The sequence below is a fragment of the Heliangelus exortis genome, chromosome 18 (assembly GCF_036169615.1).
Source record: "Heliangelus exortis chromosome 18, bHelExo1.hap1, whole genome shotgun sequence".
In the NCBI taxonomy this organism is placed as follows: domain Eukaryota; kingdom Metazoa; phylum Chordata; class Aves; order Apodiformes; family Trochilidae; genus Heliangelus; species Heliangelus exortis.
Window position 1 is genome coordinate 3,207,386 of NC_092439.1, and position 17,696 is coordinate 3,225,081.

The following is a 17,696-nucleotide window of genomic DNA, read 5'->3' on the forward strand; positions in this document are numbered from 1 at the left end:
AATACTCATATTCAGACCTCTCTCCATTGGTGTTTAGTGAACAGAAAATCAAAGGAAATTTAACAGGTGTTATTGTAAAGAACCCTTTACACTTGAGACAACTGCTTCATGCTCATTATCTAAGTATGTCTCATGGTTTGGAGACACTTGAAAGTTTAGATTTCTGACATTACCCAGTCCTCCATTCCCTGCAGCAGCCTCCTATTTATAACACCACTGAGGATAAGGTGTGTGCTTCAGACATGAACTCACGTGAAAACACCTCCTAATTCAGAACTATCAATTGATCCAGGCCCACCTTTGCCTGTCATAGAATTATTTTGTCCCCTGTTGCATCCTGGGGCACCCTCTGCTTTGTTCCACTGATCTCTCAAGTCCCTCAAGATTCACCCAATCGCCGTTCATCCAAAAGGGCACAGAATGATCTGTGTGTGTATCAGAAAAGCTTTTTACTTTTAACTGCAAGCAAAGGGTTGTACAAGGAGAAAGTATTAAGCTGCCTGGCATTAACAGGCATGTCACTGCAAGCACAAACAGCTTCACATCTTGGGTAGCTTGAGAAGCAGACAAATTCCGTGACTGTCTCTTGCTTCTTGATGTCCTTGGATAATTGATCTTGAGCTCGGGACTTTGCATTCCAGCAGAAGCCTGGATTAAAAACCTAGACCAACAACAGTCAGCCATCAATCTTGAGGCCATCTATCCTATCTGCAACCATTTGTATCAGCCATTAGCTATTTAGGAACTCTAAGTCTCAGGGAGAGAGAGATCATCTTTCAAAGAGAATAAATGCTCAGTGCATATCCCCATTCATTCCTCCTATTCTTTTGCTAATTCCCATCTATTACTCCCTCAGCACTTGCCCTGAAATCTCATGCTTATTGCTTCAGTCATATTTATACATCACATTACTATGCATCAGGAAAGAAGAACTAATTGCTTGCTTTTTCCAGATACAGTTTCCTTCAAAAATTTAACACCTTCAGCTTACATTCCTAGTGACCCTCACCTCTGCCACACTGATTTCTCCTTCCTGAAGTTCAAACGTGGCACCAGAGGCAGCAGAATTAAATGTTCCCTCACCAGAAGGGCTCTTTCTCCTTGCCAAAGCAGTGTAAAATGAGAGGTGAGTTAACATAAAGGATACCAAGGCCTTATGATCAATACCATACAGCTGCATAATACATCTTTTATTTTCAGACACAAAGCAAGCATTTCAAATACATGGGTGTGACTAAGGAAGCATCCCAAAGCTGCATTGAAATCCTCTCTCTGCTCTTCTCTAGTTCTCAAAATATTCCATCTTCTGACCCTTTATCGTCACAGACTACCTCACCCAACAAGAAAGTGTCTCCTCATAAATAAAATTTCCAGGGAATTCACAACATTTATTTAACTTAGCTCATGATTTTTTCACTTACTTGTGGAAGGACTCCTCTAAATGCACCACAGAAGGTGCCAGCAGTGCAGGGACCAGCACCCAGCTCTCCCACACTGTTCTGAAGGATTTTCTTTGCTCACAAGCTGCACACCTGGAAGCCCAACACCCCTGGAACTGAGGTGCAGTTCTGCAATCCAGTAAACTCAGGCACAGATTGATAATAAACCAAAATGTCTGCAGTTACTCACATCACATTCAGATCTCTAACTACATTCCCAAGGCACCAGGTTCACAACACATTCTGGCAAAGCTGAAAAATTACCTCAAGAGATGCTTTTTAATTTTTTTATAAATTGAAATCCAATAGATCAAGCCCCGATGGGTGGAGTTTTCAGAAAGTCAAGGTAGATAATTTGGTGTCTGATTGTCTCAGGGAAGTGAAACCTTACAGACACCTCTTTAAATTCTGAGTCTACACAGTCAGATTCTTAGCCAGAAACAGCAGCACTGGAGTCAAGGGGTACATCTTATTTGAAGGTTTTTTGTAATACAGAAAATAATAGATTTTCTTTTTTTTAATATAAGAAGCAAATATTTTCTAGTTAGCTTTACTTTAAAAGCATTTCATATGCAGAACTAAGGTATCAAGCGTGGGCCCAACTCTGTTATTAGGAATTTAAGTGTGCCAGTACTGACAAATCATTGGCCCTTAACAGTTCTGCCTTTAAAATCATCATAATTTGACTTCAGAGCACTGCAAAAAGCTAAAAAAAGATTTTAAGAGCTGGGAAATGGCTTTTCTTTTGAGATTGTTCAGAACACTGTACATTCATTGTACTTTTGAAAGCAAAGTCACTTGTGAAACTGGCAACGTTCCCATCCGTAGCATCTTAGGGATATTTATAGCACATGATATTTTAATTGTCTGATGACAAAATTATTTGGAAATATATCAGTTTCACAATGCATTTGCTTCATATTTTAAACAAAAAGTACGAGGTCTAAGTAACACAAAACTCTGGATATAAGCCCAAGAAAACAATACAAACATTAGGGCAAGGTGTCCATTATCCATCACCGTTTGTGCACCCATGAATCCATGTGCACAAGGTTAGGGATTGGTAAGGATTCAAACTGCCTCAAAACTCTCCAGATGGGGAGGAATCATGGGGGAAATGCAAAGTCCCTCACTTCAGCCTTAAGTTTATTCTAGGCCACGTCCTCCTAAGGGTGGTCTTCTCAGGGGAGCAGTGGGTGCCAGAGACCAGCATTTCTTTTTTCTGGTGAACAAAACTCAGTGCCTTCTAAATAACTGCTGCTGTTTAAAATATGGAGCTAGTGCACAAAGAAGAGAGAGTTCCTGAAGAAATGGACTGAGTTGTTTTACAGCCAAGTGACAGTCAGAGGCTCTGATTTGCATAAAGCAGGCCACAGAATTTCATCCAACAAAGTGATTTTTTTTGTGCATACACAGAGAAAAGCTTTTTAAGGACAGTCCCTCCCTAAACCCAGAGGACATTTATTATATTTTAATGGGGTGTCTACTGCTTTCTGAACAAAGCTTGCCAGCTTTGATGTGTAAAATCCTAAAATGGCTTTGGGCACACCTACTTATGGGACTGACTTGGACTCTGTTGCATTGGTAAACCTGGAATCCTCTGCTTTATAAGGACAGGACCATGTAGGCAGATTCCTGCAGTTTGGAATTCATGCCTGACTTTCTATAAACACATCCATATGGATAATCCCATCTGCTAACCCCTCACCAAAGGATTTGCTGTTAATATCCCATCTTCTTATCAGGCAATCAGGAAAGTTGATTGGCTTGGTGAGCATCTTGAACAGAGAGGGAGAAAGAGGAAAACATTTCAGTTATTACATTTTGTTGCAGCTTTTTCATGGGGAAAATCCCTCCATTTCCTAAGTTTTTGTTTGCTTTGTTTTTTAATTACCTTATCAAGGCATGTAGGTAACCTTACAGCACTGATTGAAGTCAAAAATAAGGAAAAAAGTCCCTCCAATACAGTCCATATTTCTACACTCTTGAAATGCAGTATATTCTGCATGTGCAAAGGCTGATTTCATGAGCTAATGGGGTTTTTTTGTTTGTTTTATAGTCCATTTTCCTATTAGCTGCACTTGGTAACTTGCAGATTTAGATCCTATGGAAGCATCTGAAAGCAAAATCTCTCCCCAGTATGAACTTGATTTATAGCAGCTGAAGATCTAACCTGGAGGTGAGCCTCTCATCATTACTTATAGATAGGAAAAACACATTTCCCACTCCTGAACTGGGATTTTACTGGTGCTGTTGCACAAGAGGAGTTACCCAGTGCTGCTTACAGCATCTGAGATCAGGTTTTGTTAATGGTGTCTGACCCTCAACTCTAGGGTAGTTGTTCTAGTAGGTGTTCACTATCATTTATTTCCTCTCTCTGTGACTTCTCTGGCTCTGTGCCCTTGTTCATCACTTCAGGAGTGCTCACAACCAACCATGCACAAATCCTCCCCCCCCCAGGGCACGTCACATTTTCACAAGGAGCAAGGGGACACCCTGAAATATGGAATGTGCATTAGCAAGCCTGGTCCATAAAATTTCAAAGCCTGAGATCTTTTCCCAGCCTGACTGACAGATTTTCCCATCTAGCTTTCCACATTCCTGGTGTAACCCAATACAGGCACTGCAGGCTGAAGGATAACCAGAGGTTCCTTCAGGAAATCCTGGGAAAGTGGAGCCTCAGATTATTACTTTGCTCTGACTGTTCCACAGGTGACTGTAAAGGCTGCAATGCCCATCCTTTCAATTCAGCAGAAGACAGAAAAGGTGAGAATGGGACAAAACAAGAAACCATCTAACAATCTTTGTTAATGAGCTATCATGCTTGAATACTATCTCTTATGGAAAACAACAATATTTCAGATTTTTCAATCCTTGAAAAAAAAAATAAATGCAGTGTTTCATTAGATACATGACTCCATATTGGCTTTGCCTTAGGGGAACCAGTAATTTTTATTGTAAAGTGGGGTTAGCAATACCTGCAAGCCCTGAGAAGGGGGAAAGCACATTTCTACTGCTTGACTCACTTCTATTTCTTCTATTTCCCAGCTGCATGCTCACCAGCTCTAGCTTGGACATTACAGGCCCAGCCACAGGCAATGTGCATGCAACACAAGGAGTTGGAAAAGAGCACACCCAGGCTCTCAGCTGCATTCAGACTGCCAAAAAAAACCTGCCCAGAGCAGAGCCAAGGCAGGTACAGACTACCAGAGCTCCCCAGACCATGAGACTGGCTACCCTCCAGGTCAAACCCTAAAGCAGAGCATCCTCAGAGCTGTTCTGCTCTGCATCAGCTGTCAGGGACTTGGAGCTAGTGCAGTTTTCAGGCATTATTGGGATGTTTTGACCATACTCCCTTGATTGTAGCTTTGGACTCTATGTAGAGTGGGAACTGTTACAGCAGCAGAGTGACAGCAAAGGCTTAACCTTGCTCATGGAGTGTCCTTCATGGCACAGACCCAGCAGCCCAGTGCAAACTGACTACAGCATAGCCAAGAACCAGGGCCAGGATGAGTAATGATGACCTTCTGAGCAGCCACAGCACGTAGTAAGAGCACAAAGGACAAAGGATTTTCAAACAAAATAATATATAATATACCACAGGCACTATATTGTGCCCATATTAGAGCTGGAAAAGCAAGCTTCAGTTTTCTAGAGCTCCTGTGATCAAAAGGCAGCTCCCCATTTTACAAAATCATTCAAAATTACCTGCTAAAAAAGATGTGCAGCCATATATGTGACCATGGATTTGGGCAAAGCACTCAACTGCATCATTCTGTTCTTGTTTATGACTGGAAAGCAAAATCAGATTGTATGTGACACAAACAGGAAGGATTTCAAGACAGCTGAACAGTATTTACAGGCAGTTACAACCTGTAGATTATTTTTAAGATTTCAGCTGATTTTATGGGTAAAAAAAATGTATGCAGGAAATATGCTGCTCTCATCTTAACCTTCATCCATCAAGTGCAAGCTGAGTATCCTGAGCAACTCTGAAAACCAGCTTGGGTACCTGCATTGTGAAACAAACCGTATCTGAACACCTGGATGCCCACTAAAGTGAACATATTAAATTAATAAAATACTCCAAGCAGAATTCCAAGTTGTATTCCAAGGGTCCTAGCCTGCCTTTGGACTGGAAACCCAGCTAAAAGACAACAATCAAACTCCATTATTTGAGCTCTGATGAAGCAGGCTTCAAAACAAAAGGCTTTTGAAAGGGACTGGATTCCCTGCCCCAATATTTCCAGTAGCTTCTTCTCCTATCAGTCATGTATGGAGGAGGGAAAAGACCTGACTGACCTGAGGTTACTGACAGTGAATCCTGACACAGAGATTTTTACTTTAAAATTTCTTTTCATGTCATTGTGAATGCTCACATGCAGACTGGGGGAGGTAAGTAGGGTTTTTTTTCATTTTTTCAAGTACAGTTGGCAGCTGATCCTACTCACGGTCAGTTGCTTGGAAACAAAACAAGTTTCTCTGGCTACAAAATAAATATTCCACATCTGAAATATTTGAGAAAACACTGTTTTTCCTAACTACATTCCATAGTACTTGGGCCATGGGGTTTCCCAGAATAGTCTAAACTGTTAACAGGGTTATACAAAGGACGACCTCCAATTAGACTGTGGCTCTGAGACAGATACAGATGCGTCCCCCCTACAAAAAACTGCTCACATATTCCTAAAATAGTATGTTAAACCTACTCCGTGGTCTGGAGCTCATGTAAAGTAGTTTAACTGCCTAGGAACAAATTAGCTAACTGGATCCTGTGCCCTTTTAAATGCAGGCGTGGGGGGAGACATTTTGCAGGGACTAAAAATCTGGAAGTCACTCTATTCGGTCTGAGATGCAAGCCAAAGAAAGCATGTCTGAAGAAAGAGCCAGTGAGCACAGACATAAAATCAGATATCTCATCAACTACCAGAGCCACAGAGGTGTGCTACTGGAAGTACCTGCTCTGGGACTGGTATGGAATGTGTTAAAACAAAGTCTCACGTCTTCAGGTAACTCACATTGCCATCTTTCTCTTCATCCATTCAGCAAAACACAGGCAGCAGAAGACAGTTCTTCCGCCCCTCAAAGTTTTTTTTTCCATTCTAAAATTCTAAAATTCATTTCCATTCAATTCTAAGTAATGACATTTGTATTTTCAGATGCAAAGAAAGTGTGTCCTGGAGCAGCTCAGCTAACTCTGTACCACATCCCATCATGATCAACAGGAGATGTGCAAGAAGAGATTAAGGACAGGACAAGTAGTGATGCTTCTTTAACATCACCTTCAACGCTTTGTAGCACAAGGATTGTCTGTATTTAATAGCCCTTGATGAATCCTTCTTCTATGAATTTGTCCTCATACAAAAACTATGGAGTTTCTTCTATTTTTTCCCAGTATCCCATTATCTCTTTGCTCCAGTCCCTTTGCCTGAACAGTCCTTGGTTCTCACCACCAACCCAACAGCTTTAATCCACCCTCTTTACCTCTGTCACTCACTCAAAGTGCCAATCTTGCTACATGGTACAGTCCAGCTCACCTTTCATCAGCTATGCATGGTCCACTGTCCCTCTTTGCCTAAAAACTCTTTATAGTTTGTTTTTTTTCTGCCAGTTTCCTCATCCTCATTTCCTCACATCAGGTCTGGTCTTGATCCTGTTGAACATGAAGGAGGTAGTTGAATAATTCCCTTCATGTGAACAAGAGTTACATACCCCCAAAGGGAGGGGTGGTGGTGGGGAAATCATCTCCCAGAATAGGACAACTACATCTTTTCAGGGAAAGAACATTGCCAATGTTTTTTTAGCATGGGTGAAACAATGTCTTTTTCTCTAGTTGTGTTCTTGGAAGATGTTAAATTGTTCTGGCTGAAACTTTCTGAAGATAATTCAGCCTGAGGCAGACACTCAATGCAACATGGAAAAATTTAGTTTGAAAAGCTACTTTGACAAAGTTGTGAACAGCTGAAAATATGCTTTAAGAACTGGAAGTGCCTGGCAGCCTTAGGATTAGATGCTGTTACCAGCCCTGCCTGTAGTGAGAGTCAAAGCCACCTTATAACTTCACCCACGTTGGTGACAACCAACCATAAACCAACTGCATTTTAGGGAGGAAATTTGGGTTCCTGCTAAATAACCAAGTCAAGGCTTGTGCCATTCAACTGTTCAACAATTTGATGTCTATATGAATCCTGATAGAAAGATCCTCACAATACTTTTCCATTGCCTCAGGCTGTGCCATGGAAGATGAAGGCAGGGAGCAGTGCTGGTTGGAAGATTTGCCCTGAGCCTCAGTTTCTGATGTGCCAGTTCATTGTAAACAGTTGGCAGACAAACCACCAGGGCCCCAGCTGCTCAGATTCCTCCTGTGAGAGTCAATATAATTGCAGCCCTACTTGGGTTCTTCTCCTCTCTGAAGTTTGCTGTAATGGACCTACCTAAAGTAATGAGGCCACCTGTCACACCGCCAGATCCAGTTACCCCTTGCACTTGGGTTTACATGGTTTGACAGTAATTGTTTAAGTGGATGCCACTGTAATGGCACTGCAAAAGAAAATAGGGGAATTATTTTAATCAATAAAAAAGAATACACACTCCCCAGACCATGAGCTTATCTGGGACTTGTTCTCCATACCATAATGCAGCCCAACCTTTCTGCGTGTTACAGGATGTCGGGGAGAAATTACATTTGGAGATAACAGGATATTTAGTAGCATCTATCAGTTGAGGTTTTGCAGCTCAGAAAGATTTTGAGTCCTGGGGGGAAAAAATAAAAAATAAATTAAAAAAAAAAAAAAAGTATCAGTTGTGGAACCTGAAAATGGTTATTTGGGAGCAAATTTCATTATACTGATACCACTGCTGCTAGGAAAGCAGTCACCATAAATTAAAACAGTCCTAAAATACACCAGGTCAAATGGCATTTTGCAGCTTCAGCTACTTCAGCAGCTAAATCTGTAATTTATTTCCAGGACAACAAGAGATTGGGTATAGCTGTTACTGTAAGATATTCAAATATTAACATCCCTATATGAAAATGTAGGTGCACAAAGGTGCCTGTGCACATTTACTGTGAAGTGCTTATACCCAAAGTTCAGAAACTCTCCACATGTATAAACTGACCTTAATATCCCCTGCCAGGTGACCTTCAGTGTAATACTGATCCTATGGAGGAGGAAATCCAGCCATGGAAGTCATGATAACCTTCCTAAGGTCCTCACAAAAGAGACATGGTACTTACGTAGGGACTTCTATGTTTTTGTTAAAACAACTGGCAAAACCCAAACAAAACATAATCCTATAGATGTAAGAATCAGAAAGTTACCACATCACAGTATCACTTCTGCATTCATCCAGAATGCAGTTTTATTTTTCTTTTATAAGTACAAATGCCTTTTCTATATAGAGAGTCTACTAGATAAGTAAAACGTATATTGAGAAATCATTTCACACAAAGCAAAATTTTTATGAGTACAAGTGGAATATTTGAGACTTGTGGGTTTTTTTTTTTTTAATTGCTTTACAAGTGGCTTATAAGCTTCTGAAATTACACCTGATTTTAGTAGTGCCTCACCAGGTCAATGTCAGGTGCTGGTTACAATGGTGCTGCAGCATTAAACACAGTGCAAGAAAAAAACCTATAATTCTGTCTGTTTGCAGAATCACAAAAATGTTATTTTTTTCCAAAACCTAAATCAGAACAGAATCTAACCCTGTCTTAGAGGCTCTTCAGGGTAGTATCTTACAGCAAAAAGTGGGGGTTTCTTCTAAATAAATGGCATGGTAATTTTGGTCACTGTTTAGCATATTGATGAGATTAATTAATACATACAGAATATATTTATATATAGTGGAATTTATTCTGTGTATATAAATGGAAAATAATTATATTCTAATCATACATAGAATTATATGATATAAATGTTATATATATTATATAAATGTTACCCACAACTTCACCTGTACCACTTCTTATTATATCCATATTTTTAAACAATTAATTTGCATGTAAGAGTCAGATACAATTTCAATATAACTGAAATAAAGGATTAGAAGACTTATTTCTTAAAGGCACTACCAATTTATCTGCAAGCTCTGTTTTGCATACAACAACTAAGAATAGTGATGATTAACCAAAAAAAGAAAAATGGCTCACTGTGCCTATTTTCCACTTGCTTATTATTGAAGGTACAGCTGCACATGAAGTAGGCAATATCTCACTTTCCTTTTGCTGAGGAAACAAAAAAAAAGACAGAATCATCATTGAAATTAAGATCCACGGAAATGGACAAGGAAGTTAGTTCCATCTATATTTAAATCATTGTCATCTGGCTAGGTTTCAGGTCACTGACATGCATCTTCAGGCATTTCAGGCTGGTTTATAGGTTGGTCATCCACCATAAATAAAGTCTGAGGCTGAAATCCATTGACCTGACATTTACACTGTTGCACAGCATAAACACATCCCAACTCTCATGGCTGAGTTTTAGCAGGCTTCAAAAGATAATGTGATAAGGGCTGATTAACAGTGGCTAATGAGAGGAGCCTGAGTCATCAGTGGGCCAGAAATTCTTTATGGGAATGCTGTAGGTTTTTACCTAGGCTAAACTCTGATATAATGATGGGAATCACCAAGAGATATAAAAGCCAGTTTGGGAAGTGGTAGCCTTCACTTTTACATGAAACAGATAGTTATCAACCCAAAAAGGACTACTTTTTTTTTTTTTTTTTAAGTGACTAGGACAAGGACACTGCATTTCTCAGGCAAGACAATACAATGTTCCAACTGTTACTGTAGAAAAAGCAAGTTCTTAAAAGCAGATGTCCAACTGAGTTGTAGATACAGTAACGTGCATTAACTTAGTATAACATCCATCTGAAAGCAAACAGCTGGTTTAGAAGAACTTATTTCATTTTGCAAGAAGAGCTAACAGAAAGATCTTCCCTGTATGGCCTCAGGCAATGTGTCATATCCTTTGGTGTTCTCTTAAACTCCTTATTCAAGGTTAGAAATGCAGGAGGCTTGCAGGACTTTGGAGTCAAAACTCCCTGTGCACCATGTGCTCTCCCACCCCTTGCTGCTGCTGAACCCCAGCTAGAGTCCATCAGACAACCTCTGGGGCACAGATCTGTTTTTCATGGAACAGACTATTCCAGAGGTGCCCAGCTCAATCTGGTATTCAGCTGTCCTAAGAAATGTGAAAATTCAGCAGGTTCTGGTCAGTTAAAAACATTCAGACACTTTCAGATCTGACTGTCAGGGAAGAACCAGGAGGAAATTGGTAACAAACCACCCAGCCAGGTAAAAATCCACCTTCACACATCCACAGCATGGCCTGTGGATACAGAGCAGGACAATAACCTTCAGCTTCATCCAGGCACCAGCAGTCACAGCAGCCAGGCAGGCTGTGCAGCTGACATCTCCAGGCAGAGCCTTGCTCTCAGGCCAGCAGGCACCAAGCCATCACATTTCACATATCAAGAGGAGGCCACTGGCACTCTTGGACTGCCCAGCAATAGGCTTCCTTCCAGCTTGTCCAGATCATTTAATTGGCAGAAGTCCACGAGCCCGTTCCCAACAACAAATTCATGCCCAAGTTTGTAGGAAGTCATTTGACTCAATCAGTTGTCAGTTTCTTCCCCTCTGTCAGCATGAGGCTTTCTGAAGAATCTTCACTCAGTTGCAGTCTCAACAGGTCATTTCTCTCTCATCAGATTCCAAAGTAAAATTTGCTCCAACTCCATTTTCTTTATCCAGTTCTCCCCATTGTCAATTCAAACCTGAACGAGCCTTTTGAAGTCTTAGTTCTCTTTTCTTGTGTCAGGAAACCTTCGGGACAGTTTATAATCTATATAAGCACTAAGACAGGACCACAGAATGAATCGTATTAATATAATTATGACCAGTAAAGTCATCAAAAGGACTGATTCCATATTTAAGCTAGAATAATGAGGTAATGCCAAAAAAAAAAAAAAAAAAATAAATATCTGGGATATCTAATTATATAATGTGGCATTCAGTTCTGCATGGCCAGCCCAGCAATTCCTCTAACATTCCAATCAAAAGTGATCTCACTAGCATGTGAGAGAAGAGTCCAGCTGACAGATTTGGGACATGTAACGTACTATTTAGTCAAGAGGCCCCATGTGCTATTCATAAAGAATTAACAACTCTTATATTGACAATGACAGTATTGTCAGAAGACCTTTGGGAGAGGGGAAAAAAAAAAACTCCATAAACCCCGTCTCTCTGTGAAGTTGGACTTTTTTTTTTTTTTTTTTTTTTTGCCCCTTTTTTCCAATGCTGATGTAATCTCCAAACATCTCCAGCAGCAGCTGCTCGGCGAAACCAGGCACCTTCTCCCTAGTCCCTTTCAGCAGCACACGCAGCACTTTCCAGCTCCCTCAGGACAATCAGGGCCTTTCTTTCACCAATTAGCTATCACTTCAAGAGCCCTGTGCTGTCCAACGAGCTCTCAAGAATGGTCTTTGCAGGAAACAACACTGGAGGAGGTTTTTTTTTTTCTTTTTCCTAGACAAATTAAAAGGGGGAGAAAGGAGGGAGGGGGAGAGGAAAAAAAAAAATAAATTAAAAGCACAACAAATCAGAACACAGAAGCTGTCCAAAATGCATCACTCATTTAGTACGTTGACAAATGCAGAAATGTCCTCAAGAGGCAATGCTAGAACAAGGCAGACACAAAAAAATTGCCCCTGCTTTCTTTTGGAGATAGGTTATTTAGTCTAATATGTTAAACAGGTTTCATTGAAAGAAAGGCTCTTGTTACAGTATGTCTCTGAGCTATATGAACTAAAACTCCTGGAAGATTATTTTGTATTTCCTTCTTTGGCCCTCCAAATGTAAAGCAGCATTATTTGAAGTAGACTTTATAGGAAAGAACTCAGTTTCACTTGCATTAAATATAGAGGGATTGATGAAATGAGTAATTACAGGAACTGCTAAAGATCTTTTTGAACCTATTCAACCAGCAGACTCCTTTCCCCAGAAACCACACTTCCCATCTAAAAAGATATAAAAGGATGACTCAGATGCATGGAGCTCTGAATTTTACATTCATTTCTTCCTTAAAACCAATTAATAGGTAAAATAATACCTTGAGGTGCCGTGTTGATGAGTAAAACAATTACAAACCCTAGGATTCTGTTCAAGAAGAAAACAAAAGTTTTTTTGTGGTCCTGACTAGGGTAACCTCATGAGAGTCAACACATTGCCTTCTACAAGGACAACACAAATACATTCACATTACAATTAAAGAAAAATAAAATAATCTGTTCCCCTTTATTGACTATGTACCAGGAGCAGAGCTCCAGGGTTTGCAAACAGCTCAGTGTCAGGGCAAAGCAAATATTTTCAGGTGTTGCAGGAGTCTGTTCACACTAATGGGTGCTCTTAGCTGCTCCAGGGATTTCTAATGGAGTTGGAAAGTGTCAGAACTGTTCAGATTGCTTAAAAGGGAAGAAAGTCTGATGTATTGTCCTATGTGCATTTATGAAGGAATGTGAATCAACTCAAATTCTTCTGCACAAGAAGGCTCAATCAAGGGATGAGCCACGCAGTCAGGATTAAGAAGGAATCTTTGTGGAGGTGCACCAAACAATGAGTGTCCTTTTATACCTACAGACTTCAAAAGATGCTGAGTTTAAAGAGACTGCTCCTTTCAACTAGCAAAGATCTTGCCTCAAAAATGCAGCAGGTTGGAGAGAACAAATATATAAACATACATATGTTACTAGGGTCACGTCCAGTTAGGGGGAAAAGGATGAAAGGGACCCAAAAGGTCTATCAGATTACCCTAAAGTGAGCTCAGCTATGTCATTCCTGATATAGCTGACAATAGACATTCATGTTTCTCTAACCTGTTTTTTTTTTTTTAAGAGACCTACATCCACACAGATGAGAAGAAAGGAAATCCTCATTTTATCTGAAAGGGATTTAAGCAGGAAAAGCAGTTTGACAAATTGTTCAGTGCCTCTATCTGCTACAACCACTGTAAGCCTATGGCCAGGTCTCTACACTACATAGTCACCTGGGCAACTGGCTCATTTTATAGCTAATTAATTAGTTGAGACAATGACATCTCTCTTAGAAAAGCACAGATCTCTATATCTGTCTTCTCTGCATGGATACCATGGCTATGCCTCAACATCAATCTTTTGTGACAACCACCTTCCCTTATCCTGGTGCATTCCTGCTCTCCATACACCAGCAGGATCACCAGAAATGACCAGCAGGATCTTACCAATTCCAACCTTATCTGAGGGGGCTGCCATGTAATCCAGCACATCCTCCACCTTGCCCATCAGCTCCAGCTCCCAGTGGCAGAAGCCCAGTGGTTATTTCAGGGCACACGAGGAACAAATTGGAGCTTCACTCCAGTGCCAAGTGAACAGGTGCCTCCTCCCAGGGCTCACAAGTGCTTCTTGGCCATCCTGTCTCCAGCATTCCCCAAGAGGTGTCAAAGCCAGAAGAGAAACCACAGCAAGCCTGGTGCCTGGTGCCAGGTTCTGCTTGGGCCAGGCTGACATAAAGCCCAATAAGCTCTCACTGCCTGAATAGCAGTCCTATGGCTCCACATGCCACGGCTGTCAGCTTGGCAGTCTTCATGGGGACTGCATTTCTTCACACAAAGGAATACTGCATTTCACCTGCTGAAGATGGAAGGATGGTGCTTTCCTGCTTAGATTTCACTTCCCAGGACAGATTTCCTCCCAGGGAAAATTAATGGCACAGCATAAGGAAAGGGAATTGATGTGCCAGATGCAGACATGGTCTGGCTGGATTTTAGCAAGTGCAGTGTAACATGGAAAGCTCTTCTTCCTTCCTTTGTGAAGTATTTTGAGACTGAGTGAGGAAAAGCACAATGTAAAGCCTAGATATTGATAATTATTATCATTTTTCCCAAATACACAAATACAGTTTTCCCAAATACACTTTTTCACACAACAGATGTGCCTAATGCCAAGCACAGTTTTTAATGATCAGCCTTTTCAAACAGTGTGTGCTGTATCACACACAAAAGCATCCTCTCTCTGCACAATTTATTTTGTCAGAATCACCTTCCAAGTAAATCATCCCTCTAGAGAACACTTACATGATAGAAAAGTATTCCTGGTGGGTGATATTTTATTACCAGCAAATGTTCTCTTCACGTAACCAGTATTACCACCCCCTACTGCTATAAATATTTATTAAAATCCTCTAATTTGAAACTATTTCCAAGACAAATTCCATACTTTGCTTTCAAAGTCTTGCATAATTTATTGTCCTGGTAATCCGTGCCCACTGAAGGAAAAAAAATGTACATGTTATGCCTTCTTGTTGACATTTAATAAGTAAGGCAACAGTTTTCACATCTAATTTTCTAGTTCCAACTATGAAGCAGTCTATCTCCTAAAATACCACTGTTTCTAAAATTTTAAAGTGAATTTGCAAGCAAAGCAGAAAATACAACAATAATCCTAAAACACACACTGTCCTCATCAGTTTGAAATTTATCCCAAAACATAAATAAACTGGAATTAAACAATAGGATATTTGACTTACTGTATTTACCACACATTGAACAGTCAGGATGCCTACAAAAGAAAGCAGCAAAGAGTTGCAGGTGCCAGCACACTTAACAAGAAGTTCTCAGTTCATTGTTAAGAAAAAAATAAAAATTCAAGACCAGCACTTATCTCAGAATCATGTGCCTTCTGTAGTTATCAGAATCAGAAAGGCACCTTGCTCCAGTTTACATATGGGAAATCTCCTGAACAAGCATTCTACATGGCTCTGAAAACAAACTAACACTTAAGAGCAGCCAGATCAAGGTATTCATAGCTTTAGAGGACAAAATCTGACATTCAAAGTCAATTTCTGCTTCAAAGAACTTGGGATAATACACACATATCAAGGTCATTCAATGCTGCATTGAGTCAAAGGAAAGCAAGCACCAGCTCCTCTGACTTTCTACTGGAAAATCCCCAGCAAACACACTCCTCCCACTACAGTCAGTTCAATATGCACAATTCCATGATCATAAAAAAAATAGAAATAAGATCCTTCATTTATGGCATATTTCTTCTCTTAAAAATAACTTCAGTCTCCATAAAACCAGAAGCAATTGCAAAGTTGCAGCTCATCCTCAAAGGCAGAGCAGTCAAAAGGGAGAATTAAAAGTGGAAAAAAAAAAAAAAAGAGCACATGTAAAACAATAAAAAAACATGGTGGCAAAAAACTAGGAGAAAATAAACCAAAACCTAATTGATAAGGCTTAAAATTGATTACCTGAAGAGATCTGTATTTTGAAAAAGGATTTGATGAGACCTTTGCAGTGAGGGAGCTGTCATTATCAAGAGCTGCTTCTCAGATCCATAGAATTCTAGATCAGAATGAAACAGAAACACAGATCAAACCCTTCAAGCCATTTTATAGTTAGGGCACTCTTGCCTTAAACCACAGTTTGAGTCTTTTGACAAGTGCTTGGCCACTTGGGCTACTCCTGAGACTCCTGTGACTTAAAAAACCTTGTTTCCTTCTCACTGTGTACAAAACCAGACTGGGACCTGAAGAAATGTCACAGGATGGACAATTCAGTCCCTCCAGTCCAAAGCTTCACATCTTCAGCTGATTAAGCACTTCTGGAAGGTGATGCTACAGGCTGTTTCCCCTGGTTTCATTCAGAGGATGCTCCTCCTGTGTTCTCCCAAAAAGAGATCAGCTCAAGACATGGCTCTGGTCTACAATTAAATTTGGATATTTGACATCATAAGCCAGTGAAGTGAACAATGCCACAACTGCAATATCCATACAAGGTTCAGCACGTGACAAATTTAACTCCTACATAAAAGTTAAAGCAAAGAGTAAAGTTCCCAAAAATACTCAGAGGCATGGGGTGAAAGGCAAACATTTCACATGCTGCATTGACACAGCTCTGAGCTTTATTTTCCTGTTTAAAAATTAAATTCCATTTTCTGAAAGTGGTATTTCAAATAAGGCTTGCTTGAAAATTGAGGGGTTTGGAAACTTCACAGATAGGTGATCAAAAAATATGACTGCATTCAAAAGGTCCTTATTGAACACGAGTAACTAGAAAAAAACTTCTGACTTTTATTTAAAGCCATCTAAGTTATAATGAATTATCAAACCTGCTATTAGCATACTACATTTAAAGAATAAATAAATGTGGGATTTCATGGCTTAGGCATTATGCTTTGGCTTTGTCTCCTTAATTGTTTGCTTTCTGAAGTCTCATTTTCAATAGCTACACAATACAGATTTACAATAAACACAGACTGATCTGACTATCTATGATTTTATTCTATTCTTAGTCTGATTTTGCATCAGAAGCTTTGTGGTCAGACCCGAGTCAGGCATGCAGCAACCTATATTGTTTTGAACAAGTTTTTCACTCTACTACCAGGTTATCCTGCTTATTTTTAAAGTCTCTTTGCACACAAAAAAAAAAAGAAGGGGAGCTGGGGCAAAGAAGGAAAGAAAAGAGTCCATTTGAAAAAATTACACTGCTAGATTACAAGAGTTGAAAGCTGGTATGTAACTTTGCTCCGGGTGATCAAACTGCTAATCAGGAATGCTGTCGGGAACAGAATGGAATTCCAAATAAATTAGCCATGTCCAAGAAGCCAATACAACACAGGATTAAGGCTCACAAAGAAAACAAATTTATTCAGCCTACTTTATCAGAATTCTTAATAACGGGTACGAGTTTTTCTCATCGCAGTCTGAGCTCTTCCACTGGAACAGTGTGGAGAAGGAAAAATGAGTCACACTTCATAAATCTCTGCTTGTACAGACACCTAAAAATGTTATATAGAACAAGACACACAATGCCATTATACATAAATACACATGCACGTCACATTTCCAGTAGAAATGTTCATATTTATGTCTCCATAATTATTTCCAAGGCACCTGACCACGGAAAAGAGACTCCATACTTCTGTGAAAATGGACAAAGTTGAAAAAAAAGGTAAGAATTGCACTGATCTTTACATCAAAATTAGTATCAACATCATCATATGCAAACCACTGAATTAAATAATCAAGCCTGAGAATAAATCTCTCTCCCCTATGGCCATGGCATGCATCACATTTTTTATCAAGTATATAAAAAAAATTCAGATGTCCACACACTGCAGCAAGAAGTGGTGGCTGAGGTACTGTCTGCAATTCAAATGCACATTCTATTTTTGCTTCTGATAGCATTCCAGAGAAAACTTTAGAATATTGTGTATGCC

The 17,696-nt window shown here is 39.9% G+C and overlaps 2 protein-coding genes and 1 long non-coding RNA gene across 5 annotated transcripts in view; all 3 read right to left on the minus strand.

Moving 5' to 3' along the window:
- Nucleotides 1-6,632: 6,632 nt before the first annotated feature.
- Nucleotides 6,633-8,654, minus strand: LOC139804543 (uncharacterized). Its single transcript, XR_011729424.1, has 3 exons — nt 8,087-8,654; nt 7,874-7,979; nt 6,633-7,092 (listed from the first exon to the last, which is right to left on the minus strand). It is a non-coding gene; the product is annotated as an uncharacterized lncRNA (long non-coding RNA).
- Nucleotides 8,655-9,366: 712 nt separating this feature from the next.
- On the minus strand, nt 9,367-15,787 carry SMIM38 (small integral membrane protein 38). Of its 3 annotated transcripts, XR_011729538.1 has the most exons (4): nt 15,727-15,787; nt 15,001-15,032; nt 13,697-14,298; nt 11,315-11,967 (listed from the first exon to the last, which is right to left on the minus strand). XR_011729538.1 is itself a non-coding variant. In XM_071762428.1 (2 exons), the coding sequence occupies exon 2, from the start codon at nt 11,367-11,369 to the stop codon at nt 11,238-11,240; it is 132 nt and encodes a 43-aa protein (XP_071618529.1). In that variant the 5' UTR covers nt 11,370-11,967; nt 13,697-15,781; the 3' UTR covers nt 9,367-11,237. The 3 variants fall into 3 exon arrangements, 1 of the variants encoding a protein (XP_071618529.1); XR_011729537.1 differs by having other exon boundaries at nt 13,697-15,032; XM_071762428.1 differs by having other exon boundaries at nt 9,367-11,967; nt 13,697-15,781.
- The window catches only part of TPCN2 (two pore segment channel 2), a 56,764-nt gene continuing 54,850 nt past the window's right edge, over nt 15,783-17,696 (minus strand). Inside the window, exon 29 of the transcript XR_011729536.1 lies at nt 15,783-15,820. The gene's annotated coding sequence lies outside the window, so the exon portion shown is untranslated. The remainder of the gene's footprint in view (nt 15,821-17,696) is intronic.